The sequence below is a fragment of the Chamaea fasciata genome, unplaced genomic scaffold, assembly GCF_029207755.1.
Source record: "Chamaea fasciata isolate MVZ Bird 193981 ecotype frontalis unplaced genomic scaffold, bChaFas1.0.hap1 SCAF_8, whole genome shotgun sequence".
Lineage (NCBI taxonomy): Eukaryota > Metazoa > Chordata > Aves > Passeriformes > Sylviidae > Chamaea > Chamaea fasciata.
The window spans coordinates 18770263-18797339 of NW_027094093.1; the positions used below are offsets into that span (position 1 = coordinate 18770263).

At 42.0% G+C, this 27077-nt stretch overlaps 1 protein-coding gene and 1 long non-coding RNA gene across 8 annotated transcripts in view; one reads left to right on the forward strand and one right to left on the reverse strand.

The window, feature by feature from the left end:
• LOC136293310 (uncharacterized) overlaps nucleotides 1–4108 on the forward strand; it is a 28181-nt gene extending 24073 nt beyond the window's left edge. Inside the window, exons 4-5 of one of the 2 annotated variants that reach the window (XR_010722132.1) lie at nucleotides 2266–2343; nucleotides 3079–4108. This is a non-coding gene — a long non-coding RNA (uncharacterized lncRNA). The remainder of the gene's footprint in view (nucleotides 1–2265; nucleotides 2344–3078) is intronic. The other variant, XR_010722131.1, reaches the window with a different exon arrangement.
• ITGA6 (integrin subunit alpha 6) overlaps nucleotides 1–27077 on the reverse strand; it is a 44737-nt gene that overhangs the window by 13616 nt on the left and 4044 nt on the right. For 2 of the 6 annotated variants that reach the window (XR_010722130.1, XM_066189931.1), the window contains exons 1-10: nucleotides 26406–26573; nucleotides 10372–10499; nucleotides 9889–9968; nucleotides 7845–8100; nucleotides 6271–6402; nucleotides 3807–4017; nucleotides 3163–3356; nucleotides 2940–3028; nucleotides 2035–2162; nucleotides 266–361 (exon numbers count right to left, since the gene is read on the reverse strand). Coding sequence is in view for 5 of the 6 variants with exons in the window: in XM_066189931.1 (XP_066046028.1) it covers nucleotides 266–361; nucleotides 2035–2162; nucleotides 2940–3028; nucleotides 3163–3356; nucleotides 3807–4017; nucleotides 6271–6402; nucleotides 7845–8100; nucleotides 9889–9968; nucleotides 10372–10499; nucleotides 26406–26566 (1475 nt within the window). In the remaining variant the exon portion in view is untranslated. Of the gene's footprint in view, nucleotides 1–265; nucleotides 362–2034; nucleotides 2163–2939; nucleotides 3029–3162; nucleotides 3357–3806; nucleotides 4018–4999; nucleotides 5117–6270; nucleotides 6403–7844; nucleotides 8101–9888; nucleotides 9969–10371; nucleotides 10500–26405; nucleotides 26581–27077 lie in introns of those variants that run through there. The other 4 variants (XM_066189933.1, XM_066189932.1, XM_066189935.1 and 1 more) reach the window with 3 other exon arrangements.

Below are 27077 nucleotides of genomic sequence, written 5' to 3' on the forward strand. Positions count from 1 at the left end.
AAGCCAAGATATTTGTGTTTAAAGTCTGAAGAGGCAAGGGGACATTTTCAAAAATGAATGTTATTGAAAGGACATATTCCACACCTTTCCTTTAGTACAGTAGCCTGAAGAAATTCAGGAAGTCAAAATGAACATATGCAGATACATTTGCTTAATCTGCATGACTGTCATATCCCTTCACTTAAACATGATCACTGAATGAATTCTGGCAGCAGAAAGCTCAATACACTAAGGCTTCTGATAGAGTAATTTCTTTTTCATTTACCTTATTTCACCATGGTCCTCAAGGTTCTTTTTCTTTAGATCAATTCTATCAGGCTGTACTGTAATGTTTCTTCTAATGCTTATCACAGGCCGAGATCTTAATTTGGGGAGAAAATGAGGAATAAAAAGATGATGTAAAAGAAGCTGTTTCTTTTAAGACTAATGAAATAATTAATGTGAATATCAGATTCCCTCCACACCTGCACTGATTTGCAACAAAGACACTCGAAGAAACAGTTTCCCTTTGATATTGGTTGGAAAAAACCCTGAAAACTATTAAAAGCAAAGCAAAGGTCACTGAGAACAACTACAGATCCTGAGGGGGAAGCGAGCTATACTAATGTGAGCTTGTCATTCTATACACTTACAAAAAATAGAAAATTCAGTGGTGGTTTCTACCACCAGTAGTAATTCACCCCTTTGAACAACTATAGGTACTGCAGTTCGTTCAGATTCATGTTCACAAGAGCTTTAATGTGGAGCCTGGTGGCTCTTGGGAAATGATGCTTTCATTTCCTGCTTCCTCTGCATGTAGGCAATAACCATACTTCTGCCTGCTTGTCTTTTCTCTTCCTTTTCTGAAAGGGAGAAGACATTTCACATGAACAAATGAATGAGCTGATCCTGTTCTCATTAAAGCATCCAAAGATTGTTTAAAATAGCTGGGAGGCCACCTGCTCCATTTAACTGGGCCACTCCTTTCACTTTGTCACCATAAGGGGTTTCTCTTCGCACCTTGGTAAAAGTTTTCGTCCTGCCTTTATCAGAAAAAGATTAAAGCCCCTTTTGAGTAATCAGCATGCTAAATAATCTGACCAAATCCTCTACCACCTACCCTCTTCTCTTCCACAAGCCACGTGACTTGCTTTTCTTGGGCACTGTTCCAGTGTATTTAAGAACATTACAATTGCGTGCACAGATACTATACACCTTAGAGATGGGAGCATAAATTGTAGGAAGGGCTGTTCTGCCTGAAAAGTAAAGTTGTTTGTCCCAGAATTCACATAACCAGTTTTGGAATTTCTGCTTCTTCTCCTTTGAGGCCTGACAACCACCATCAAAAACCTGAGCTTGATGCAGCATTCACAGTTCTGATGCTGAGACAGTCCTCTTCCTGCCCATTACTAGTGATTCAGCTTAACAATACAGGAAACTGGAAAAAAAGCAGAGGTCTTCAAAAGACTTTGACTTCATCCCCAATTAAGGCATGTGCTACAGGAATCCCAAAGGATCCTAGCTGTAGGGCTTCCTCACTGTTCCATGGACCACAGTGCAAGCTCAGCAAGGCTGTTTGTGCCTCACTGGTTTGGATCCTCAGCTATGAAAGTGGGGGTTGGTTCTGTTTTCTTCTGTCTTCAGTAGAGCACAATTAGATTATATTAGTGCAGCAAATGTATTAGTTAACTTCTCCTTAAAGAATTACTTACCACCTTTGAATTCCATTCAAGGACACAGACATCCAAGTTACAATAGGGCAAAACTAAGGCGCAGGTACAGTGCCCACATCGGCACGCTACAGGAACTGTCCATATCCACCCTCTGACCCTGCATTCACTGAAAGGCAGGTTCTCAAGGGGAGGAGGAGGATAAAGTAACAAACCAATTATGGAATCCCTGCCCTTCCCCTTCCCTCAAATTTCCAATTTCTGGTAGGAAAAGTACACTCAAAGCCCAACAGCTTTTTGTTACTTCTAAGCAAAGGAATTTCTTATTTTTAAGAAACTAAAACCAAAGCCCTGGTGTAATTAATTAAGGTTCCATATATAATACCTGTACACGTTTACAGAGTCTGACAAGGAACCAACAGCAACATCAGGGTAGGAATTTTTATCCAGATCCATATTTCCAGCAATAGAGTAACCAAAGAAATTGGTGTTTGCTTTTTCACCATCAAGAATCTAAAAAGCAAACAGATAAAGGGAATTCAGACATCTAAAAGTGGTGATAAGATGTTAAAAAGGTGAAATAAGTAACAAGTGAATATAACTGTCTCATGGCCAGAGAAAAAAGAAGGAAGATGCAGACCTGTGAAATAGGACCTCCGTGTTCAGTTCAGCTAAAGGATACTGAAGTGCCAAGGTGAGTTGCTCTTCTTCCAAGAAGTTACTTGGCAATAACAGTGAGTACCAGAAATTACTGATTTGCAGAGAGTTTAGTTCACCTTTATTTACAGTATGTATGGACTATAAACAAACATATGATTTCTTTGAACAGAAAAAGTATTCTATAAAGTATTATAAAGTATTCAAGCAGTATTCTAGGGAGCATAATGAAGTTCCATTCCCACCCTGCAAACTGGACACAGTGACCCTCAAAAACAAAACAGAACAAAAAACCCAAACATTATTTAAGAAGGAAGTGAAACAGTAGTAATGAAAGAGAAAACAAAGAAACTAATGGTTTTCAAATCATCAGATTTCTTTTTTAAAAACCCATAATTTATTTATCTACACATCTTTTTTCCTTCTGCGCGTATTATTGGTGCCAATGGATGGCCCCAGAAATACAAATATATATTAATATCAAGAATCCCTTTCCTGTCAGCAGTGCCATCTTTGAAGAGCCCTGTGACTTTCCTGCGTACCCACCACCCCAGTAATAGCATTGGAAAGGAAGCTCTGACATTCCTTTAATTTAGTTCAAGAATAATTATATAGTAAAGGTTATCTGATTACCTGTGCTGGCTTTGTATTTATTCCATTCTCGGATCCATGATAAATGTATACTTTTCCAAAACCATCATATGGAGCCCCTACCGCAATATCTGGTGAAAATAAGTTGCAACATCTAAAATCATTCTTGCTCTTTCTGCAGCATGCAATCAAAGGGTAAGATGTTCCAAGTCTGGCATTAGCCAAACGATCTCACACATTTTTACTGTCATTGTTTTCCATTTACCTGGATATCCGTCCTGATTAATGTCCCCAACATTTTCAACTGCAAGTCCAAACATGGAGTCAGTGGTTCCATTTAAGCGAAGAGGCTTCACCCCTGCCCACTTGCCTTGGCGGTTCATGTAGACGTACACGGCCCCCCCGATATCCCCACTTCTGTCAAAGTACTGCGGGGCCCCAACAACGATGTCCTGCCAGCTGAGAATTAAAAGAAAAAAAAATACAAGGCAGTGCTTTTGTAGAACTCTGAAAAATAACTGCTCAGACTGTGAGCTCGAAGAGCTGCCCAGAGAACTGCTGAGCAAAGACTGAAATGTGCATTAAACTGGTTGGGCATCCAGAGCCCCACTGACACTGCAAGCTGCTTTATTTCCTTGATGGCATACAAGGACCTGCTATGGCCGCCTTGGAGTACGAGACTGGTTTCCTGTTTCTCTGTTTACAATAACTGCTCAAATAAAACTCTTTATTAGAAAGATCATGGCACTCTGTCCTGACTGATTCTCAAGACACTCACCATTTCCTCCAGGAAAACATGTAAGGTGGGATTTGTCATTCCTTGTATTTCTAATGTGAGAAACCAAAGCAGATATAAACAAGATCGCTATCCTTTATTATACAGGCAGCAGGAGTTAACCGTAGCCATACCCATCACTGTTGAGGTCCACAACAGCAACATCATAGCCAAAAGAGGAGGCCAGCCCTTCTCCTTCAAACATGTGCTCCAGGGAAAGTGCTCTCTGATTTTTTTCTTTTTTCAGTAAAACAACGGCTCCGCTGTGGTTCGCTCTCGGGGCACCAGACACAAAAGTCATCTCATCTTGGGAGACAATTCCTTTGCCAGAGTCCAAAGAGAAACCTTTAACAGTGAAAGAAATAAAATATAAATTAACTAAGTAACAGCTTGCATCTTAATATGAAAAAATAAACATTTCCCCTGCTATATTGAAGTGGTATATGGAATACAGGTTTTGTCTAAAACAGTGTGCTGTGGCTGGGAATTCCCCATTTCTGTTTGCACTGGTGGATGTGTATTTGCAAGTTAACACTCCTCCATACATTACATTTAGTTTACATTTAGTATTTCCCCACAAAACACAGTATTTCATTGCTCACTTGGTCCTGCTTTTCACAGACACCAAATACAGGATGCATACAGCTTAGACACAACTACAGCTTTACCACTTGAATATAGCTTGAGCACTTCACCTCTGGCAAAATTATCAAAAAACCTCCTAAGTAAAGTGAGTACTGTTCTATTTCAAACATGCAATTGGTACTGCACAAGCATTCACAAATGAATGATGTATGCAGTATTTGAGAATCAGCTTACACAGTAATGGTGAAATGGGCAATTTTAAATTAATGCAGCCCTAAACATGACAAGTTCAAATGAATTTAGTCTTATAATACATTTTAAAATATGAAAAACCAAGTTAAAAGACTATACTGCATATACCAATAGTGCCAGTAAAGGCCAAAGTAGAGAACTGCCCACTTTGCGAGGAAGGAAGATACCTGCCAGCAGATGGGAGTCTCCCTCTGAAACACTTCACCACTACTATGGAAATTCTCAATTACAGCAATTCACATGAGACAGTTCCAGAAAAAACTTAGGGAGTCCCAGCTGGGGGAGGGATGAGAGGGTTTGGAGAAATGCATGACAAATCAGCATTTCTCTGAAGCCTTGTTACTTTGCTGTCTCCCCTTTATCTGAATCTGTTTTTTTCATGCTTTACTTACAATGTATTTGATATGAGAGGGAATAGAGGGGAGAGGATCATGACAAAGGTCTGGAGATTATGTCTGACCAGATGCTGCCACCTCAAGTGGTCACAAACCTAAGTAGCTATTCATCATTACATCCACTGACTTGTCCACCTGTATGCTGGGAGGCAATGTTTTGTACACAAACTGATCTGGATGAGTATCAGATACAGCTGTCAAAAATAGAAGACCTATAAATATGAGTGAAAGATTGAAGAGAAAATAAATAATAGTTAAGCAAAGCACCTATAACCACGTTTGCCTCTGAACAGACAGAACAGTAATGCCTGGGATGAACTGGTTTGCCTGGAAGTGGTTCTGATTACTTAAAATCAAGGCAGCATTTACATTCAGGAGATAAATGCATTGGTTATGCAACTGGAAAAAGTTTATATGACTGTTCACACCAAAAGGCACCAGCCTCCACAGCACTCCCCACCTTAGCAATTCTTATTCCACCAGAAGATGCTATCAGCTTGTCAAACATAAGCTCTTAGAATGATTTTTCTAGTTACCTTTACTCCCAGTAATTACTGCTGATATTTAACAGAAGTTTATGCTCTCTTGCTCCTAACATATATGTAGCTCTAAGTTTGCTCTCTTCTTGACTTGCTTTTTAACTTTTTACATTAGCAATGCCCTTCCCATCTGTTCTGCTTTCCATCACTCACACCAAAAGCAGTGGATCAACACACCACAGAAATCCGCACTGGAACAGAAGGATTCTTTACACTTAATGCCATTCCAAAAATGCAGCATGGCCTTTCCAGTGTATCTCACTGGTGCAGAAAGGTCACTGGCCTGACAACATATTCCTGCTTTCCTGACTGCACAAAGAGCAAGAGAGTCACCTCCTGCAACACACACACAAGTAAAATACAAACAGTACTTAATGGTGTTTTAAAGGTCTGTTAAAAGCCACTGGAGTTTTAGAAACTTGAAGAATAAAAGAATTGCACTTACCTACCAGGAGAGAAAATGTGCAGCCTTAATAGTTACATCCAGAAACTCAAATTTTGATAAACTTCCTGATACTACATAGCAAAGACTGTGTGACTAAGGACTACAGACCCATTCCTTGTACTGACCCATCACTGTGATTATAATCACTCCCAGCTCTTGAATCTCACATTACAACAGCAGCTCTTCTAGGTACCTCAGCAGTATCATCTTACACTTAAAACTGGCCCATAACTGTGGAGGGAGGCTGTGAATTATCCAGAACAGTTAACATGTTACAGGGTCCATAACGGAACATCTGCTCCCATTTCAGATCATCACACCAAGCTGGGATCACAAATGTTTAAGAGACCTAAAGCGATTTACCGCATGTACTTAATCCTACCTAAGTAACTGTTAGCTGGAACAGGAACTAGATTCTTATCCTGGCGGCTCTCATCACCAACTTCGTAAGGCCCATCATCAAAGATACCCAGATCATAAAATGTCTGATTCTTTTGCTCTGCACGAACCACCCCTGAAAAAATGAAATGATAAAATAAAAGCAAACGAATGGTGAGAAAAATAACAAATAAATGTTCCCAACTTATTTGAATTATGATAAATGACATAGTGACTGCTGTTAAAATGGGACCAACACAGAATAGTGCACTGGGTTAGTGTTTTGTCTCTGTTCTGTGTGCCAGAAGCTCATACTGCTCTACAAAGAAGCCATACAATGATCTGGAAAACATGGGATACTAAGGAAATTCTCAAAGAAAACATTGAATGGTTTTGGTCAGAAACCACCCTTATCCTGTAGTTCTTAGCCTTATAAAGCTTCTCTTAAAAAGCAGGTAAGTATACAGGAATTTAAAAAAAAATACATTTCATTATGACAAACACCAGTAATATATTTAGAAACAGTATTTAAGAAGAAAAAAGCCATTGTTCAATAAAAGGTGTGCTTCCCTTTCATCAATTGGCATAATTAAGGTTTTGGCAAGCACAAGCATGTTTTTCCATTATACAGAAGAGTACTCTTAGGACTGTCCTAGCACTTCTCTGCAATTAAAGTAAAATGGTGTCTGCACTCAGTACGCTGTTTCAGGTCAGTCAGATCTTGTTGACAGATCTGCGGAGGATTAGGTTTTCACTGAAGTACACCTTGTGCCAGAGCTGGATGCACTAATTTTGCACGGTTCATACACCAGGCACAGGTGCACGAGGTGGAAAAACACGGTGCTTGGAGGATCAGATGTTCTCAAGAGGAAAGTATTTACAGCTGCTGGTGTAATGAAGTGTGATGGGAAAAATCACTTCAAGAGACTGAACTGACCATTCATATGCTTCTGAATACAAACTAACAAATAGTATCTAGAGTTTTTTTGCCTTCTGTTCTTGAATATCTCCTAGATGACACAGAGTAATTTGACTCCTAGATGATCCATGGAATTTTACATGGACATGCATGGATTTAGATATGAATACATGTAGTATTGCTGTTATCCTCCTGCAACCCTTCAGTATTTATTTTGGAAAGTACTGGTTTCCACAAACTTCACAAAGAATAAAGGGGAGAATACTGCAGAATAAACAAAGAGTTCAGCAGCTATCTAAAATTTGCCCAAATGCAGAAAAAGGGCTGGTCAATAATTCATACAAATTTAGTAGTTCGTTCCTGCATGGAAGTGCCTAAGTAAGCCCTCAATCCCACTGTAAGATTAAGATTAATAAGGGGAAAATTTGCTGTACATATGTGCAAAGTTCCATTATCTATTCATAAATAGCCACAAAGATATTTAAAGAAACTTCAGTAAATGTTGATACACAAACACAGCATTTTGTAAAAACAGGGTAAAATCATTACATCCCTACTACCTTCTCTCCCCTTAAAAAAAAAATAAACTTTGGATGCAACCTTTGAGAGCAGTCTCAGAGGAAATGGGAAGGGTAGGCAGGAAGGAAGCCAAGTCATACCTTTCCAGTTGTAAGTGCCTGGGGCACCAAACACAATATAATGATAGTCTCTAGTAAAAGTCGCAGCGACACCTTGCTGACAGGAACCAAACTTCTCGTGGCCTCTTAAACGACCATCACAAAAGCTCCATACTCCATTATCCATATCATCCTTAATAGTGAGGTCCTGGCTCAGCACATAGCACCTTCCAATGATATCCCGGGTTTCCTGCACTGTGTTCACATACTGCCTTTTCTCATAGCGATGTGCACACGTCTGCAAGACAAAAGAAATGAGGTGTGACGTTTGTGTGTGTCGTACGCGGGTCACCACAGAAGGCAGGGCTCCTCTGGCAGTCCCTCCTGCTGCCAGTGTCACCCTGCAGGCACGCCTAAAGGCAGAGTCCAATGTTTCCTACAGGCAACGTATGGGAAAGGTTGGGCACCTACAGACACAAGCCAAAGCAGACTGCTTCGTGGTCAAGACCATAGGGTTAAACCCCTAAAGGCCTTCCTGATACCAAATCCCTCTCTTTCACGAAGCACGGAGAAAACCACCCTCTTTCTCAAAGAAGTGGCTGTTTCCCAACAGCTCTCAGAGTTAAAGGACTGACACACCTGTGCAGGACACAAGAAGCCGGTTCAACTACCATCTACCCAAGACTATCCAGAACTCGCCCCTTACAGAAAAGTGACACTAAGCAGACGCTGAAAGCTTTTCCAGTCAAGAGGAGAGAAGTTTCTCCTACTTCCTCTGTTGGATGTTCCACTTACAGGCTAGGTGTCACTGGGGCAGAGCTGAAGCACTAAACACATCCTGTTCCTTATCCTTTTATACTATCCCCTGGGAAAAGAATTCCAATCAAATATTTAACACAAAGGATGAATAGCCACTGGCTAAGCAGTGTAACCACCAAACCATTGTCAAAAATGTGAACAATCAAATGCCTTTGCCAGCAGTGTTTCTGGAAGAGTAAGATGTAGCAGGCTGTGTGAAGAGCACAAGCAAGTCAGGTTTCTCAGCTGACAGACCTTTTCTATGGTTCCTATCAAGGCCTACATGTTAGGCAAACATGCAGCTGCTCCACATTAGAGCACGGCAGTACTGTCCTGCTGCAGTGACCTCCAGGCTGCTCACACCTCACTCACACTTTGCAAGTGCATTCCCCATTCACAAAGAAAAGACAAGACAGCATTAGATGATGACTGATTATTCATTGAACAGGCCCGTTTCCATGTGCTCCTTCCCGCTTTGGGTTCTGAGCAGACCAAAGCTAGCTATTACTGCCTCCAAATCCTTAAATAACCAGATCCACATCCTGAAGTCGCCTGCCCCCAGGTTTGGAAGCAGTGACATTAACCTCCAATTAGATGAGGAAGCTTCACTGCACACCGATTTTATGATGTATCTGGTATCCTGCAGCACCACGACAGGTTTTTATTAAACTGAGAATGTTCCTTTTAAAACTCTCTCTCCTAACTCCCAAAAACTTTTTCTCTCTGTTTAATATAAAGAGTATCTATGTATTGTATAAAATAAAGAATAGCAAGTAGTCTTACTGCAGTGCAATCTACTGCAGTGCAATGACCGTATTAATTCACAGGAGCTACTCAGTGATGTCCCCTGATAAAAGCTAAAGTGAGGCTGATCATCTTGGAAAACAGGCTGGTGATAACCTGCTGCTTTTACAGTCTTATACACTATTCTTCCCTATTTCTTCGAAGTAGAAATATAGCCACCAGTAGCATGTAAAATAAAAAAAAAAATGTGTATATGACCAAAAAAAAGTGTACTTCTTGAAACTAAACTGTCTATTCTAGATTGTTACAAAGGTTATAAAGAGAGGCTAACTCAGAAAAATAATTTGATGCTCTTACAAATGCCTCCTCAAATGCCTTATTTTGCTAAGGACACATTTAAGTCCCTACCTACAAGGAATCAAAGGAGTAAACTTAGGCAAGAACTTAGGCAAGTTGCCTTTCAGCAAGCTGCACAGAAATACAGACCATTCAGAACATGTACTGTACAGACCCCAGATGTTTTTGTTAGTACTTTAGCACTTACCACCACATTTCCTCCTGGCCCCTGACTTTGGACAGTTACACCCATCCATTGGTCTTCTTTACTCTCCATCTTCGGGTCAGCTGCAGAGTATCATAACACAGCTTCAGATATTAACAGTTCACTACATTTTCTTTTTTCTGAGTTTTTGTTTGTTTGGTTTTTTTTTGAAGCCCATGTCAGGAGAGATTCTTCATACAGAATACCAGACAGTCTGCAGGTGGCAGTGTCTGTACATTTTATCACTAACAGCATCCATTTGAATAAACTTCTAGCTTATTACTTCATGTTACATCGATTTACAAACGAGTAAAACTCTACCAAGATTTAAATATCTCATACTACCTTTGCAATGAAGCTCTGATGCAAGAAGTAGTTATGTATAAATCCCTAGAAGCAACTGCCTGATACACTGCCTCAGAAAAGGGCATCAAACAAGAATCAGACAACTGTTTCAATTCAAAACAAAAGCACTGAAGAACTTACTCTCCTCATCGAATTTGACACGCATGCAATTTGTATTTGGAGATGCAATGTCACAGCTGTACAGCCCTCCTGTTCTGTTGGCTTGTTGGGCTGGAAAGGCCTTTTCCCGGGGAGCTCCAACCAGCAATCTGCAGGGAAAGCAAAATGATTTAAAGGAATATGCAGAAGGAATATTAGAAAAGAGAAAGGCAACAGAATTAGAAGCGTTTTCACCGTGTTGCCAGAGGTTTGACATGCCAACATTTGAGGATGGATGAAGAGCTACACCACAGCACCGGCTCTTTTAAAAACAGCCAAGGTGGGGAGGGGGAGGAGAGAAGCTGTACAGCAGTAATGCAGATTACAATTATTGGACCTGCAAGCCAATCCCTGTATTGTTATTACTGTTATTATTGTTGCAATACTCACTGAGAGTGGTTGATAAAATGTAGGTGTCTGGCAGTTTGGGGAAAATCATCTTTTTATCAGGGTATCAAGTGGGGTATTTTTGCCTTACTAGAAATGGTTGATAAGGGTGGGAAAAGTCACTAAAATGACCAGAAACCCTTACAACAGTAAATACTGTTCTCAGGCTGTCTTCCAGTTTTACACCAGTCCTACGCCACTGTTCGCCTGAATTTAATGAAATTGATGTGTTATCAGAAACCATGCATTTTTTAAACCACAGAATTCTTTCTGGATTGTGAAACAACCAAATTTTCACTATTTCTATAGGACTAAATTCTCCCACAATCCATAATTTATCCTCCTCATGAAGGTAAGCCCCCTGAATGCTGGAACCTTCAGGTTTGGACCATACACTGGACACACCATGTAGGTGGGGTTTGGTTTAAAAGGTTTTCTGCTTTTCCCTCCTATGTCCATCTGCCATGTTTTTCAGACATTTTTTCAGAAACATAGCAGTCATCACAAGAGTTTGTAAACAACTGTGATTTTAGAAAGACCATCAACAACTAAATTTTCTAATTTTGGCAACAGTTCATTTAATTGTAATCTCTCAAGAGTAATTCTTCTGCAAAGCACCTATTTCTGAGTTATGGCAGAATAGATACATTTTCTCCTCAGTTCTGGTTATCCAGAGAAAGACAGATGACTTCTTTTAAAATTAACAACCGTAACTCTAAGAAAGCTGAGGTACTCAATTCCTAACGTACAGAAATTTTTATTACTTCTACTTTTTCATTCACAGCCTGAGGGAGTAAAAATTATGTATTGAACTTAACTTACAGAAATCAAAAACCTTTTGTTTCAACATTGCAAACAAAACTAAAACATTCTCGAATTTAAATATCTAATTTGGTTTAATTAATCCACGTGCATCCTACTGATAGTGGCAGTACTGAGTCAAGAAAATAAACCCTGTTCCTTTCTACAGGATAGTGAGACTGTCCCTCTCTCTAGCTGAATGACCTTTTACAGCATACCACGATCCTGATGGCAGGAGAGGCTCTTGCCATATTGAAGCACTGAGGGAATAAACAGCGTAGCCAACAGAATATGGAGTGGGAAGATGTGCCACCTGCCATAAAAAGCCACAAACATTCAATGGCATCTCAGACACCACTGAGGTCACCAGATGAAAAATGAAATCGCTCAGCCTTCTTAAAAAATGTATTGCTTCCATCCAACACAATCTGAAAGGAAACCGGCAACCTCAGATTCTTCCCAATGCCCATACCCCCCCATCCAAATATTGCCTACGTTATTTTTCACTACAACAAAGAATTTCAAAGCAGACTTATTTAAAACCTTCTGGATTTCAAAGAACTGTTATCAAGAATCCTGTCACTAATCTTCAAGGTTCACCAGATACAAAAACTTGAATTCTCTCAGGTACTTCACTCCAACTCCTTAAAACACAGGCCAACAGAAGCGCACACTATGAGTAAGTGCTCACAAAGGATTAGATCAGTTCAAGTATAATACTATGATAAATCCTGAAATGTATTTTCAAGTAGCAACCAAAGATCCATTAAAAAGTGGCACAACTCCTTTGTACTTGTTTACTACTTTTCTGCCCTAAAGACCAGAGCAGAGAAGACTAAACCTATGCCTCTGGGTTCCGCAAGACAGGTTACTGAAGGTGATGATTATAAATGTTACAAGGATTATCAACGCTGTCAGGAATTTAAGTAAGAAAGCCACACGCATCTAATCTTTGGCTGAATAAATCAAACAAAACAAAAAATTCCTTGCAAACACACTGCCATTTCTGATCAACAGAGCTGCTGTTCAGCTTGCCTACCCTTTAAAAGGTACATTCAAAAAATCAAAATTCTATTATAAAAGCCAAATGGCTTAATTTAAAAATAAACAGTGTGCACGGAACTATGGAAGTATGACATGAACCATGCATCAGTGTGAATTTCAGCATGACTGCAGTAGTACAAATGAATCAGCTCATACACTGATCTGTGCTACGTGCTCAACAGAGTCCTTCCAGAGAGAGGACACATTCCAGTCATTACTCTGTGGCTACTTACTCAGCTGTGATTTAATAAAAGAATTTTAATCAAGTTTGAGCTCATTATGCCAAAACCAGGTTAGCTTTTTCCGCAGCTATGCATGTTCCATTTTAGCTTTCTCATTGGCAAGCAAAACCTCTTTCTACAGGTCAGAGGTAAGGGGAGAGTGAGGGGATGCTCTTCCAGCTATCACTATCTCCTTATATTGGCAGATGAAACATGGACACTTAAAACCTAGGAACTTTTCCTCTGCAAATGGAAAGTGACAAAAACCAATTCTTAGTTTCCCTTCACCCATGCTCACAGTATGATTCATTTTATTCACTGGGACTTCTCCCTGAAGGTCTGTGGACATGGTCTACTGTAACTACTTTCAATTAAGTTTGAATGCCCAAAATCATGTTCCAGAATCCATATTCAGGTAACAAAATAACGCCCCAGTGTCAAGAGTGGGAGATGAAAACCCAACACTCCAACATGCAGGCAATTTTACTGATTTTTCTATCCCATGGCAGGTTTGCCTTGCTACTCCACAGAAAACAGAAGCTCAGCCATGCAGTACACCGAACATAAACATCTCTTAGAACCAGTTCCTGTCAGAGATTTAGCTTTTTATTATTTGAGTTATGATGAGTTAGTATCTAATGTTTACCATGACTCCAATGTCAGACAACAGCTGTATTGCTATTCCTCACGTAAATTACAGAAACAGATGCTTCTAACTACTTGAATCCTGATTTTCCCCCATACATCTTGCTTTAATACATACTAAACCCAACTGGGTTTTCCCTGGGCCAATCAGACTGCACAGGTGTTAATCTACAGAAATGTAACATAGTAAATTATTAACAGAATTGAATTTAAAAGAAGCATCTATCAAGTGACAGTGTTAGGGAAAAGAAATCCTGAATTCTCTCATAAAGCTGGCATAAAACTGCAATGTTTTTTAGCTCCAGTTATAACTAAAACAGGTCTTCCAATTTCAAACACAAATTCTGATTTTTAACCAAATGAATCAGTCGAGTTGCTCTATTGATTACTATTATTTTAATTATTGATTTCTCTTAATTACTTATTGGAGATGCATAATAATAACTGAAGTCCCACTGCCAATTATGAGCATCTGCTGACTTACAGGAACCGATTTACTCCCTTACAGCCCCAGATTCATAGCCAATATAAAATAATCCCTTAAGATGAGAGCTCCAGGACTGAGGCGCAGTCTTGGCTCAGGCGCGTGCTGCCTGCCCCGCACGGACACCAGTGACCACGGCTGTAGCTGCGTGTGCGAGGTGCAGCTGGAACACAGCAGGGAGGGCTGGCCCATGCTCTCAGGACAGGGACCAGCAGAGCACCACAGCCCTCCACGGAACCCAATGGTGCAGCTACACCCACCCTACCTCACTGCAGTGTTTGTTACTCTACAGCCAAACACAACAGCTTGTGGCAAGAAAAGCTCCATTTCACCACTTATGCCAAGCACTACTCAAGTCTCAGGAAAGGTATCAAGACATCTACACAGACCTTTGGATAAGTGTGTGTAGAAAACATGCTCCATAAACCCACATATTTCCCAGAAGCAGAAGAAGGTGAGAACTCACTGCCCACATTCAGGCAGGCACCAGGCCTCAGTTTGTCAACTGCCGCTGACCAGTGTCACAAAAATATAACTGTAAGTCTGGTTCCAGATGAACTGTAGGTCTGGCTCCATTTAGAAGAGCCAGCTGGATTCTGGAACAGCACGATTTATTGAATGCAACACACAGTGCTCCTCTGGACTGAGGGTGAGAATGCATTAACTGCAGAGTGGCTACATACAGCACTAACAGTGCCATTGCAATCATAAGCTTAATCTCCCAGGTCACCACTCAGCACAGCTGAGGACACAAGGCTTACCAAACACTGTCCCTTCTGGGGAGGGCGAGGAGGACAAACCCATCTACCTGTCCCCACAATTTTGCTCAAATTCTCATCCCCCACGGAGAAGTGGGGTACTTTTATGCCTTATTCATTATAACCGTGCTAAGTGCCGTGGGTTAGACTGCAGTCAAATATTCCTTTCTTTGTGGGCACATTTGCAGAATATCTTGGTAGGAAGTGTCTTGGTTAGTACAGAACATTTCTGGGTATCAGGCAGAAGAATAAGACCACGTGGCCTATGCCTCACTTGACATTCGCACCCCTAATGCCACAGCAACACAAACCACAAGACCTCCATCCGATTTCCTCACTTGCACCCAGAGGCATATTGAGCTTTGCATTTTCTTCACTATTTCATGCTTCTAAAAACCAGTACTCAGCAAGAACAGTTAGGTGAACACCAAGAAGAAAGGGTGTAACTTCATTTAATCAGATGTGGCCCAAAAGAGTCGTTAAAATCCAAAGTAAAATACACGAGTTTTCCATTTCAACATATCCTACAGAATATTAAGCAGTAGGGTGCAGATTTCAAAACCCTCCCAGCTTTAACTGGTAATTCTTGAAATGTTTAGTAGGTAGCCATGGCTCCTTCTCAACCAATGAAAACAACAGTGAGAACTGGGAGTGGTTTCTACTCACAGCTATCTGAACTCCCTCCAATACTGCTTATAAAACTACCTTGGTCTCTTCCAAAAGGAAAGTCAAAGATGAGAAAACCATATCAAAAGAAATCCAGAAATCCTCCAAGCTCCTGGAAGTATTCCCTCACTCGACAGTGAAATTCTTTTCTTCACTTACAGCCTGGAACTGTCCAAGGGTAACATATGATTTTTGCAACATTCTTCAGAGAACAAAAATTATCAGCAATTCATTACAGTTCTATTTTGGAATAAACACTCAAAAGAAATCAAGTAAAAGGAGGGAGATGATCTTCCATGTTTTTAGAGAGGAAATCCCGTTCAAAGTAAGAGGCTTTCATTGAGTAAATTACATTTTGATTTGAACAAATACAAAAAATACCACAGTCTGCACTCAACTCAGATACTCTGCTATCTCCCAAAGGTTTCTTCATTCCTTACATTCTTTCCTTTTCCATGGTATCCTTCTACCCAAACAAGGCACCACATCTTTGCCAGCCTTTCTTTAAAAGTAAAAGCAACACATCTGTAATGCCTGCTCTGAGCCTTAATAGACTGGAGTAGAAATCATCAATGTGTTTCCTGGGTAAGAAACCATTAACCATTTCCACATAAAGGCCAAATTAAATACTAACTTATATAAGTAATTTCCAATTTTGTAGGCTCCACTGAGCACAAGTTTCAAATTTAATATCGCTGTTCTCAGGTAACAATGCTGCCACTGCAGACTTTGCACTTCGTTATGTTTCCTGAAAGACTCCACAAGGGGGGCAAATTCGGAAACTGACGACACTAAATGCCATGAAATGTCTCACCCTTGACTGGACAGTTAGATTCCTACATCTTTTCTCTCTCCCAGTTCCAGTGCCCCCTTGGGAATAAGTTTCACTAAATTTAGCAAAATGAAGAAAATAGAGTAACTAGCTCTAACTCAGTTTAAATTTTACTACAAAATCACCAGTCAGAAATCATCTATCAAATGTTTGAAACCCCCAGGCAGAGACCCCTGATCACAATGTGGGCATCTACAGCCCTCCACCTGAGCTATATTTTCAGTCCTCTGAACTGATTTGGTCTCAACTGATTTTAAAATTAACAAACACAGAGGATGGATGCATTTAACCACCACAATATTTCAACATAACTGAAGTTGGTCAGTGGAACAGACATTGTTTGTGAATACTGGTGGCACCACCCCTGCTTCATGCTTGGATTTGGCATTCCACAACGGAAATAAGCCACAGGACAAGAGCACCACAGACTAATTAGCACAGAGACTGTCCCTTCACACACTCCAGCTGCTAATGGGAATTGGAGCTCAACTACAGGTTCCTCCAAAAAAATCCCCTCCCCAGCAAAACAAAACCTGTAACTGCATCAGCAGGGAGCTTGTTTGTGATGCTTTTTACAAAGACACCCATCATGGTCAGTATGTTATGAACAGCTATTTTAAGTGACTGAATACTCCTGATCTGATACTCCACAGCTACATTTTGGAACTAACAGTGCAAAGCTGTGGCCAAGTACATCATTAATCTCTGTTGCCTGGAGGCTTGGCACTTGAAGGATTGCAATTTTCATTTTATTTCTTCAGCTTTTTTTAGGAAACATTATGATAGACGTTGGAAAAAGAAGCCAAAAGCAGCACAAGGACTAGGGCAAGCTACTACAAAGCAAAACTGGAACTACAAAGATACCTGTTGTTCTGGAAAGGCCACTTATTATTGACTTTCTGAAAGTCACATGGAAAAATAAATACTTTCCCATCACAGTCCAGAGCCCAGCCTGTCTGGATTTGAAACAGGTTTTGCAAATCTCATTTCCATTGGTACAGAGCATTTCTCTTAGAAGAAATGGTACAGTCTGCTCCAAATTCGTGTTTCAAAATCCAGTTTCCCATTTCAGACACCACTCTCTGGCTTTAATCAGCAGACATCTCATAGTTTTCAGACTGTCAAATAGCAAGTGCAACTTGTATACTACTTACAAGTTTAATTCCTCCCTTACAATCTATAGATTTTTCAGACTTAAAAGGAAGACTATCCGTGGCCAGGAACAGACCTGACTATGAACCCGTACTGTAAAATATGTGTTAGACAGTTTTATAATTCATTTATGACAAACTTATGGAAGAAATTCTGTTAAAGGGATTTTCACTCAGGTTTTCTAACACGGCAATGCCCGGTCCTGCATGAAATCCTCTTACAAAAACATGCAGTTTAACTCAAGAAGTGACAAGCGCACCATCTCAAGAAACTAACTTGGGAGCCAAAGTCCTGGCGCTTCTAGCTCAGCCCCTGCCCACAGTCCCCGTGTCTGCACTAGAAGGACTGAACTACGGGAGTCCCACCACAACCAGCCGGGCACAACCCAGCCACTCTGCACTGCAGATGCAAAGCTGCGGGTCCCGACAGCAGCAGGACAGGCAAGCAAGGACAGCTGCAGCGAAGCAGCCAGGGTGACCCAGCAGTCCCCAGCTACCTACAGTCACTAGAGAGTGAAGCGCCCACCGCCGCCGCCCCAGCACCGCAGCCTTGCTCTGCTGCCAAGGCCCCGCGGCAGGGCGCTGCCCGGCCACCGCCCCGCTCTGCGGCACGGCGGGCCCTGCACAAGCAGCTGCCCCACCAAGCCTGTGCTGGGGTCAGTGTCTTGCGGACGTGGCTCACTCCACAGGCTGACGAAAAGAAGCGCATAACAGAAATCAGGAGTTACTGTCTCCTGCAGTTGGGCTGCTGGCCATTCATGCCATAGAAAACCCCAGAATTCGTTTAAACTTCCTCACGTTTGCAGGACTTGTCTTCGTATCCCCACTACACATGGCATCTCTATATAAAGTTCATGAAAAATTGAAGAAGTATCACATCATACATTAGGTACGTTTTAGAAAACAAACACGAAAGCAACGAAAATATGGAAACAGTTGCTCATTTTCTTCTTTTTTTGGGGGGAAAAAAGAAAATCTGAAAGCAGCACCCAGTCAGTATTTGAAGGCACTACTTGTTAGAGAGGTAACAACCTTAACAGGCATAGACTGTTCATTCAATGTGCTGAAAGCCATTTAAAAAAAATATATCGCAGCTCTAATTCAGCACAAAACAAATATTTGGGTTGAGATGTCATTCCTCTATTTCCTTCATGGAATGAAGTACATCAGTTTCATTTATCACCATAATTAAACTATTAAAAAGCATGAAAGACGTACAGGAAGGATGGACATTTTACTGTAGAATCAATGGGCAATATAACACACTACAGCAACTAATACAGCCCTGCAGAATTTGAAGAGCAACTGCTCCCGATGCTAACCCAAGCCACAGTTCCTTCACTCATACATCCAATTTATGAGATTCCCCCCTGCTCCTCCTTTTCCAGCCTTACCACCATCTCCCTCTGAATTATAGGGGGAATACCAAGACAGGTAGACACCCCCTGCAGTACATACACAACCACGTAAATTCTGGCTGATTCACGGTCTGAACAGTTGATCACATTTAGTTGAAACATACCAAGCAGAACCCCGGGGGAAGGAAGCTCACCCACACCAGACCAACACTGGCATCCCTGAGCTGAGCTGTGCCCTGCCCTGCTGCCAACCTAAGCCCCTGGACTACAGGAGTACCCTGTGGGAGTGGGCAAAAGAACTCTGCACATGTAAAAAAAGCGTGGACCTTCCTGATACGTAATCCTTAGTCAGAGAACGAGTACAGGAACAGCCATCAAACACACAATTCAACAGCCTGAAGGCACTTGCATGCTAAAGCACAGTTCGAATTATTCCTTCAGTCTTAAAGCCATCGTAGCCCTGGGCTAAATGCCTATAATCCACACTTTGAGTAAGACTTTTCTTCAAGCCATGAACTTAATGACAAAAGCAGATGTGTCACTGGGTACATGACACATTATGCCTCCACACCTTCAAATTAACTGAAAACACAGGCACTCAAATCACTTGGAAGAACAACACCGCAATAAGGTATTTTCCTAGGAGAAACAGGTCACACAAATGCTGTGCAGCTGGGATGCTCAGAGAGCTCATTTTATGCTCTACGCAGATACTCAAATATTGATCAAACAGATCAACAGAATTAAATGATACGTTCACAAGAAACTGCTCTTTATACACATCAGTGGAAAAAGAAATCATTATATTTTACTATGAATAGGAATGTACAAACTGGGAATTTCAACCAGCTTTAAAAACTTAAGGACAAGATTTTTTGCAAAATGACGTATGTTTGAGACTATGCCAAGAAACCTACTGCATCCTCTTACTCTGTATACTGCTACTGCTCCACATGCACACATACATACATTTTTTCTTTTGCCACTCCCCATATTCTCACAAAGTGCAAGGCTAACCAATCTTTATAATTCTCTTAGCAGAGTATTGTGGGAAGAGCAGTAAGAAAATGACACAAAAAAAAATCCAACCTCACATGATGATGCTGTCCTGGCTATCTGTAACAGCTGGTTGCCACTTTTGACCACTTCCAGGACTTCCCTCAGACCTTTGACCCATGCATGTGCTGCTGAGCAAACAACCCCGGGCAATACAGGAGTGAGTTGTTCGCAGCATATTTGCAATTCTTTGTTTTCTAAAGATATATTTGATAGACCTACTTTTGAGGAAGGTGACAATGACAGATGAAACATGCAGAGACTAAGTACATACAGCTCCATTTCCAAAAAAAGTCATCTTCACTGAAAAGGAAGTAACATTCAGTCTGAGAAAATTCTACCATTCCTATGGACACTAGCTATCAGCAAACTCAACAATGCTGATCATTCCTATCTGCTGTTCTCTATTTCTTAGATGATCGCCAAACTTCTTGAAAACAGAAAACAAATGCAAGGAATACAGCTGAAGAGCACCCTAGAAATTCACCAGCTGGCAGTGAAATCCAAAGCAGGATCTGTCCGTGTTACCCTGGAGGGACCAGAGTACATTTTTATGCTGTAGATGGCATCTTGACAGGGTCCATCCCATAAACCCCTCCTTCTTTTCTCCTTGATCCAGCAGACCTTCTCCTTTCCCAACACAATCTAATCATCATCACTCACATTAGCTCAACTCCTTAAAGGAAATCAACATAAGGAAATTACATACTTTCAGAGCAGTTCTGTAGGAGGAAACAAGAAAAACAGCCACTGCTCCAGCAGATCCAAAAATGACCATTGCATAATGGAGCAAATGCTCCAAAAATCACAATGCAAGAAGCAGCACCTTTTGCCTTTCACTGTTATTTTGATACAGAGATCTGCCTCAGGTTCTTCACAGCAGAATACACACTGCCTGTCCTTTAAGCTAAACCAACATAACTGCACTTTTCCAAAGTCTCTTTTCCAAAGTAACTGCTATGGAATTCTCAAAATAATCTTAGAAAATGTGATACTCACCATACTTTAAACCCAAGGGAGGAGAATTTTAACAAGAATACACAATACGTTTTATGCTAGAGCTGCAAAAGGAACTTTATTGACCTATGGTATAGTTCATTTATTTTAACATACAGAATGATTCCCTTAAAAATGGAAGTAAAACCTTTTTTCCACATTCACATTTGTTTTTCTAAGCTGCGTTCTTCTCCCATTACTTTCAAAGCAGTAACTTGCTTATGTATATTGCATTTAAATATATCCAGTGCTAATAAAGGAATCATTCAGTGTTTTCCAGACTATTCTGCATAGTTCTTTCATCAAATATTCCCATGTTGTTACCTGCCCTTGTTAAATACCACAATAAGGTGTTCATTTTCCAGCTAATGTTTCACAGTACAGACCACCATCTGCTCATTCGGTAATATGGATTTTTACTTACTTTCTCTTAAACTGACATTTGCCCAATAGTTTAATCTCAGTCTTGTCCTTTCCACACAGTATGTCCTCAAAAAGTGGCTAGAATGGCTAGAATGATTCACCTAGACCCAGGCTGGTTATAAAACATTTAAACAATAGCTGATTTTAAATGCTTAAAGTTCTTTCAAAATGAATGAGGTACCTCCAGTAAGAATTTACCAAAATGCATTCCTTACAAAACTTACATTTGCTCTGGCACATGCAGGTGGAATTTAACAGAGGAAAAAAGAATGGCCCATGCCGGCTGGTGAACAATTTACTGCTGCAACATGCCAGGCAACCCAACATGCTAATTTCATTTATTTGGTGGAGAAATCAGATAGCAACAAATTAGATCAGTAATCATTCTTCTCTGCTTGTTAGGCCTTATGAGAAAAACACTTATGAGAAGCCAACCTACCTGTCTGGCTTCTGCCACCAATAACCAAGAACATAACTCAAAATCAGTACTGGGACAAAAGCCAGCCTTCTGCAGTTTGCTCCTCCTGTAACAACCACACATCCCTTAAGCAATGTAAATTTGTCTCACTTCTTTCACTCGTGATATTAGCACGATGGATCTTCCCTGAAAATCTGTCCCTTACCACTACAAGAAAACTCTTCACCTACTCCTCCCTCCTCCTTCCCTACTTAATTTGATCCTGACCTTTGCCACAGGACATCTATCTTGAACACTCAAGATAGACAAACTCCCCTACTATCACTAAGAAAGCAAATAGGCATACTAAAGCAGGTTATCCAAGAATAGTTTGCGTAGACAAAACCAGAGAGACACTCAAGAGAAGAAAATACTAGGTGTAGTAACACAGTAAAATCGCAGCCTAAATAAAAAGGAATTTTTTTACAAATGCTTTATTTTTCAATTGACAGAAGCACTAACGAAATACCATCACTATTACAGCTTTTAAACCTGACGGTGTAACCATGCACTGTTATTAACTCAGTTCACCCAAAGTCGGAATTACACACACCACCTCTGCAAGCAGCAATTGTCACTTTCCACTGCAGACCAGCATAATCCAGCTCTTTGTTGCGGGAGCAAAGCGTCTCTGAGTCCAAGCCCTCGGAGAACACAAAAGTACTGGCTAAATGCCACTGAGGATGCACTGCAGCAGTACAGCAGTGTCAGCAGTCCTGCCGACCCAAGGCAACTTTGTTATGTATTGATATAATAGCTCACAGCAGAGACGTGCAGTGTCAGCAAAACCTGTGACAAGTAGAAATTTCAATAAGACACTGCAATTTTTAGGATTTTATGGCTGGTAATGGTCAGGGCAGTCTTGACAAAGTGCCTATCCACAGCTTTCAATACTGCTTTTCAGCTGAAGGGAGAATCCTGAATGTTGGTAACTACAGTATCTTGCCTTTTTTTACCTTACACGATAACAAGAAGCCTACCTGAATTCAGCTCTATACTTCTACTGAAAATAATATCAGAATTACTTGCAAGCAGATCTTTGTGGGCCCCTTGCAAGTCAGGATATTTTGTGATTCTATCATTCCAAACCACAAATAAAAACTGGTTAACGGGTTAGGCTTACACTTGGACTGACCTTAAGGGTATTTTCAAACCCAAATGATTCTATGAAAGTAATATACAAATTTAGATATTCTTGATGTTTGTGTTTTAATTCAAGATGCTTAAATCATTGTGAATTACAACCAAACCGGAACAGTGACTTGCTGGACATCTTACATGGAGCATGTATACATACAGACCATATCTCTATATATTCTATAAAATTACATATATGTGACTGCATGCACTACATATATACTGAGTGGCTAGTAATTATATTTTTATTATAACAGTAGTATATTGATAACATATAGTAGATAATATACCCATAATCAGTGTAGTCTCCATCTAAAGATGCTGGATACACTCACATTTTCATCTCAGTACCACTTACATTTTAACCACATTTCTCCACAGCTATGCCTTCCCCCAGTCTCAGACCCTGCTAAGTTGCAAACCTGCTTCCAGTCTGCAGATGAAATGCACTGCTGTTGTGCCACCATTCCCCTGCAGAACTAGAACTCTCTTCATCATACGGACAGATTAAAAACAAAACAAACTTACACAGGGCAATAAGCCCAGCTCCTTTAGAGCTCCATCAGCCTTTTCTGCAGCCTGATTCACCGTGTTTTAACCAGAACCATACATACAAATCCAGGGAGGCTGCCTTGGTACCTCCAACATTAATGTTCCTCGATGCACACAAAGTTTGCATTCAGCTGTCTTTCACACCCCCACACCATTAGAAGTCCTCTTTCAGTCATATAAACTACAGCTTTTCTCATCTCCATCTGACAAACTTTCTAACTCTTCTAACCTGAAGATACTCAAAACCAAAATCTTGTTACTAGTCCATAGCTTTATTCTCAGTACCATTTACAACAAATGTCAAAGCAATTGAACAGTCATCTGTTCATGATGTTGAAAGTTAAGTAATTCCTCACTAGCAAACGTGGCATTTGTAGCTAACACTAATAAATTAATTTGCCATTCCAAGCTAATCTGCAATCCACAGTATTCTGTGACTAAGAAAAAAGATTATCAAAAGCAACCACCATGTTTAATCAAAGACTATTTCAGCTATACCTTTATTTGTCACACTTCCTAGACATTCTCCACCCTCATCTTTACAGAGGATTGTTGTAATGATTAACACTGAATAATCCTGAGTGAGGAAGAGGGAACCATTTCACTTAACAAATGCTTAAGAGAGGTAAGAGAAAAATTACGTATAATTTCGTTTGTTTTACCAAGCCTTGCTCCAAGCCCTTAGGCCTTGAATAGAATCAATGTATTTCACCTCTCATTTTCTTGTTTTTCCAAAGATGGACTGATCTTGCACATGTCTATGATAGTGTTTCTGATTTTGTAAAACTGAAGGGGTAGAAGGATGCTCAAGATGACAGTTTTCTTTGAAATAAGGGTTCCTGACAGATGAGATTCCAAGTAGCACTTTTAATTACGTTTCAGTAGGAACTGGAGTTTCTGTATTTTTGGCAACTACTTAACAGTGCTCACACTCTAAATTGTAACCAAGTTTTGAAACTAGCATCCATTCAAGAAGATGGGGTAAAATAAATACTTCTGACTAAGAGATAGCTGAACACAAATCCACTTTTGCAGCAGAGGTAAGACAGACCAAAATTCATCTGGGAATGCAGAGGTATTGCACCCCTGAGTCCTGCTGTTCCAGGTAACAGGCAGCATGCAGGCATTAGACATACCTGTTTCTCAGCAGCAGACCTCAGTATGACCTCTGTTCCTGTAACTTTCTACCTTCCCCAAGTATCTGGACAGCAGATACCACATGTTCTATCTATGAAGAGTCAATCAATTTAGAAATTGCATGAGGTTTCCACAGAAAAGAGCACACAAATCCTTTGGTATTAGCTCAACCGAGCTCATTTTCATCTGATAGAAAAAATGCCTAGCATGGAAGGCTTCTCTTCAAGACTCCCCACCAAAACCACTGTTTCAGACGACAGAACTCACAAAGTGAGCTAAACACAGCTCAGTCCCTAAGAAAGATAGTTCAGCATATTTAATGTCTTGTTCTCTTAAAGCCACGCACTACTACTCTTACAGACAGAAAAATGATGTTCAAAGTGACTACAACATGCCTGTTTGACAGAAAAGGTTTCATTCCAGGCATACTACCCAGCAGCTACCCAGGGTAACATTCCAATTCTTTTATGCTAAAACCCATGGATTTGAAAAATGGCCAAGACACCTCACACTCAGAGGCACATATCACCATAAAATGCAGTTTGCCTAGTCTAGTTTTGTCTCTAATAGAGACCCTTGCTTCTCATGAAAGCCTGGATTCAGAAAGCCATGTCAAGGCAGATAGCATCTGGCTCTGCTCTTTCCCCACACTGGATTGCCTGAGGAAGCACTTACTAGACATACAATACTGAACTTTCATGCCTATAATCTCTGAGGCATTTCAGCCAAATAGTACATACCAGCTTGAATACTGTGACTGTCCTTGTGTTTCTGCTGTTTCTTTCTTCTCAGTAATTGGCTGTCTGCGTATTCCTACACACTCATTCTGCCAGTACTGACAATGCAACAGGAGACTAACGAGCTTCAGGCACTGCTTTCTTGGTAGTACCAAAATGAGACCTATGCAAGCGTATCCTGTCAAGAATTAAGATAAAGGCCTCTGGAAAGGAGCTCACAGATCTGCATTTCATTCCTCAGGATGCTATGGGTCATTTTATCTGCTAGATGGAAAATGAAACATGTATGTGATTTATACTCCTCCACACGCTGTAATTTTTATGAAATCACACAAGAATGCAAGTGTGAGTAAAATGAGCCCACAGGATTTTTCAATTTACCACCTAACTTTATGAAGAATATTACTTCTTTCCAGCTTCCTTCTCCCGTTAACTCTATATGGATAATGGGTGTATCTTGCCTTGAATTAAAACTAAGTATTAGACGAGGGAACATTTATTTAACAATACTTTATACTCACACTCCATCCAGCCCTACTGGATAGGGTGGGGTCCAGCATTACTCTGCTGTGGGCACAAAGCCGCAAGGATGTAGAAGATGTACACAGGAGCCTTATTTTGCCTTCATAATTTCCCAAAATAAGTTTCACATATACGCCACTGCCACCAACTTATTTTTCCTGACTTCTTTGTATCACCGCTCATCTGCACTCCCGGGCAGGGTCCGTCTGAAGAGCAGACCCTGGGTTACCCGAGGCCGGGTAAGCACAGGGAGAACAAACCCGAGAGGCAGGGCAGGCTCCGGCGGAGCAGACCGCGGCGGGCGCGGGCTGCAGCCTGCCGGCGCGGCCCGCACGGGAGAGCGCTGCGGCGGGAAGGGCTCCCAGCGGCGGCTGCCGCTCGCTTCCCCTTTCCAGCCCCGGCTCCCCACAGCTCCCCGGGGCGCGGGGGCGGCCCCTCGCTCCGCCGCTGTCCTGGCCGCTGTCCCGGCTCCGCAGCGCCCCGCGGCAGGTGCTGCCCCATCCCTCCGAGGGCCCGCTCCCGCCGCCGCCCGGACACCCCGCGGGGGCTGGCGACCCCGGCCCGCCGCCAGGGGAAGTTTCCCAGCGGTGGAAGGAAGGAGGGTCCCCGCAGGCGGCCCGGGACGGGGCCGGGCGGGGCGCGGTGCACTTACAGCCGTTTCTCCTGCGGCTGCAGCTGCCGGTGCATGGCCAGGGAGAAGCCGAAGAGGCTGTCCTTCTCCCCGCTCCAGCTGATCACGTTGTCCGTGTCCAGGTTGAAGGCGCCGGCCAGCCCCGGCAGGACGGGCAGGTAGAGGAGGAGCACGGCCGCCATCTGCCCTTGCCCGGCCCGGGAACCTGCTGCCACCGCCGCCGCTCCCCGCGCTGAGCGCGCCCGTCGTGCCCCGCCGGCTCCGCCCCGCCCCGCCCTCCGCGGGTGCCCGGCCCCCGGCACAGCACAAAATGTCCCCGGGGCCGGGCCCCTTCCCCTGGGAGGGACGGCCGAGGGCGTCGCCCCGCCCGTGAGTCGCCCGCCGCCTCCCCGGGCCCCCAGGGGGCTCCGCGCCTGCCGCGCCCCCGGGCTCGGATGTCTTTGCCCTTGGCGACACAAAATAGAGCCGTGCCGGGGGGCGGGTCACGGCCGCAGGTGAGGGCCGGGCCGTAGCCCGTTGGGGAAAAGGGCAGAGAGCGCCCCCGGCGTGGGGCGGGGTGCGTTTGAGACACCAAACCCTGGGCCCCTCGGAGCCTGATACCGGTCTGCTCAGCGGCATCAGGTCGGTCCGGGTACCGACCGTAACACATCGCTCGAGTCTGCTAAGGTTGATACAGAACTACGGACAGCATGA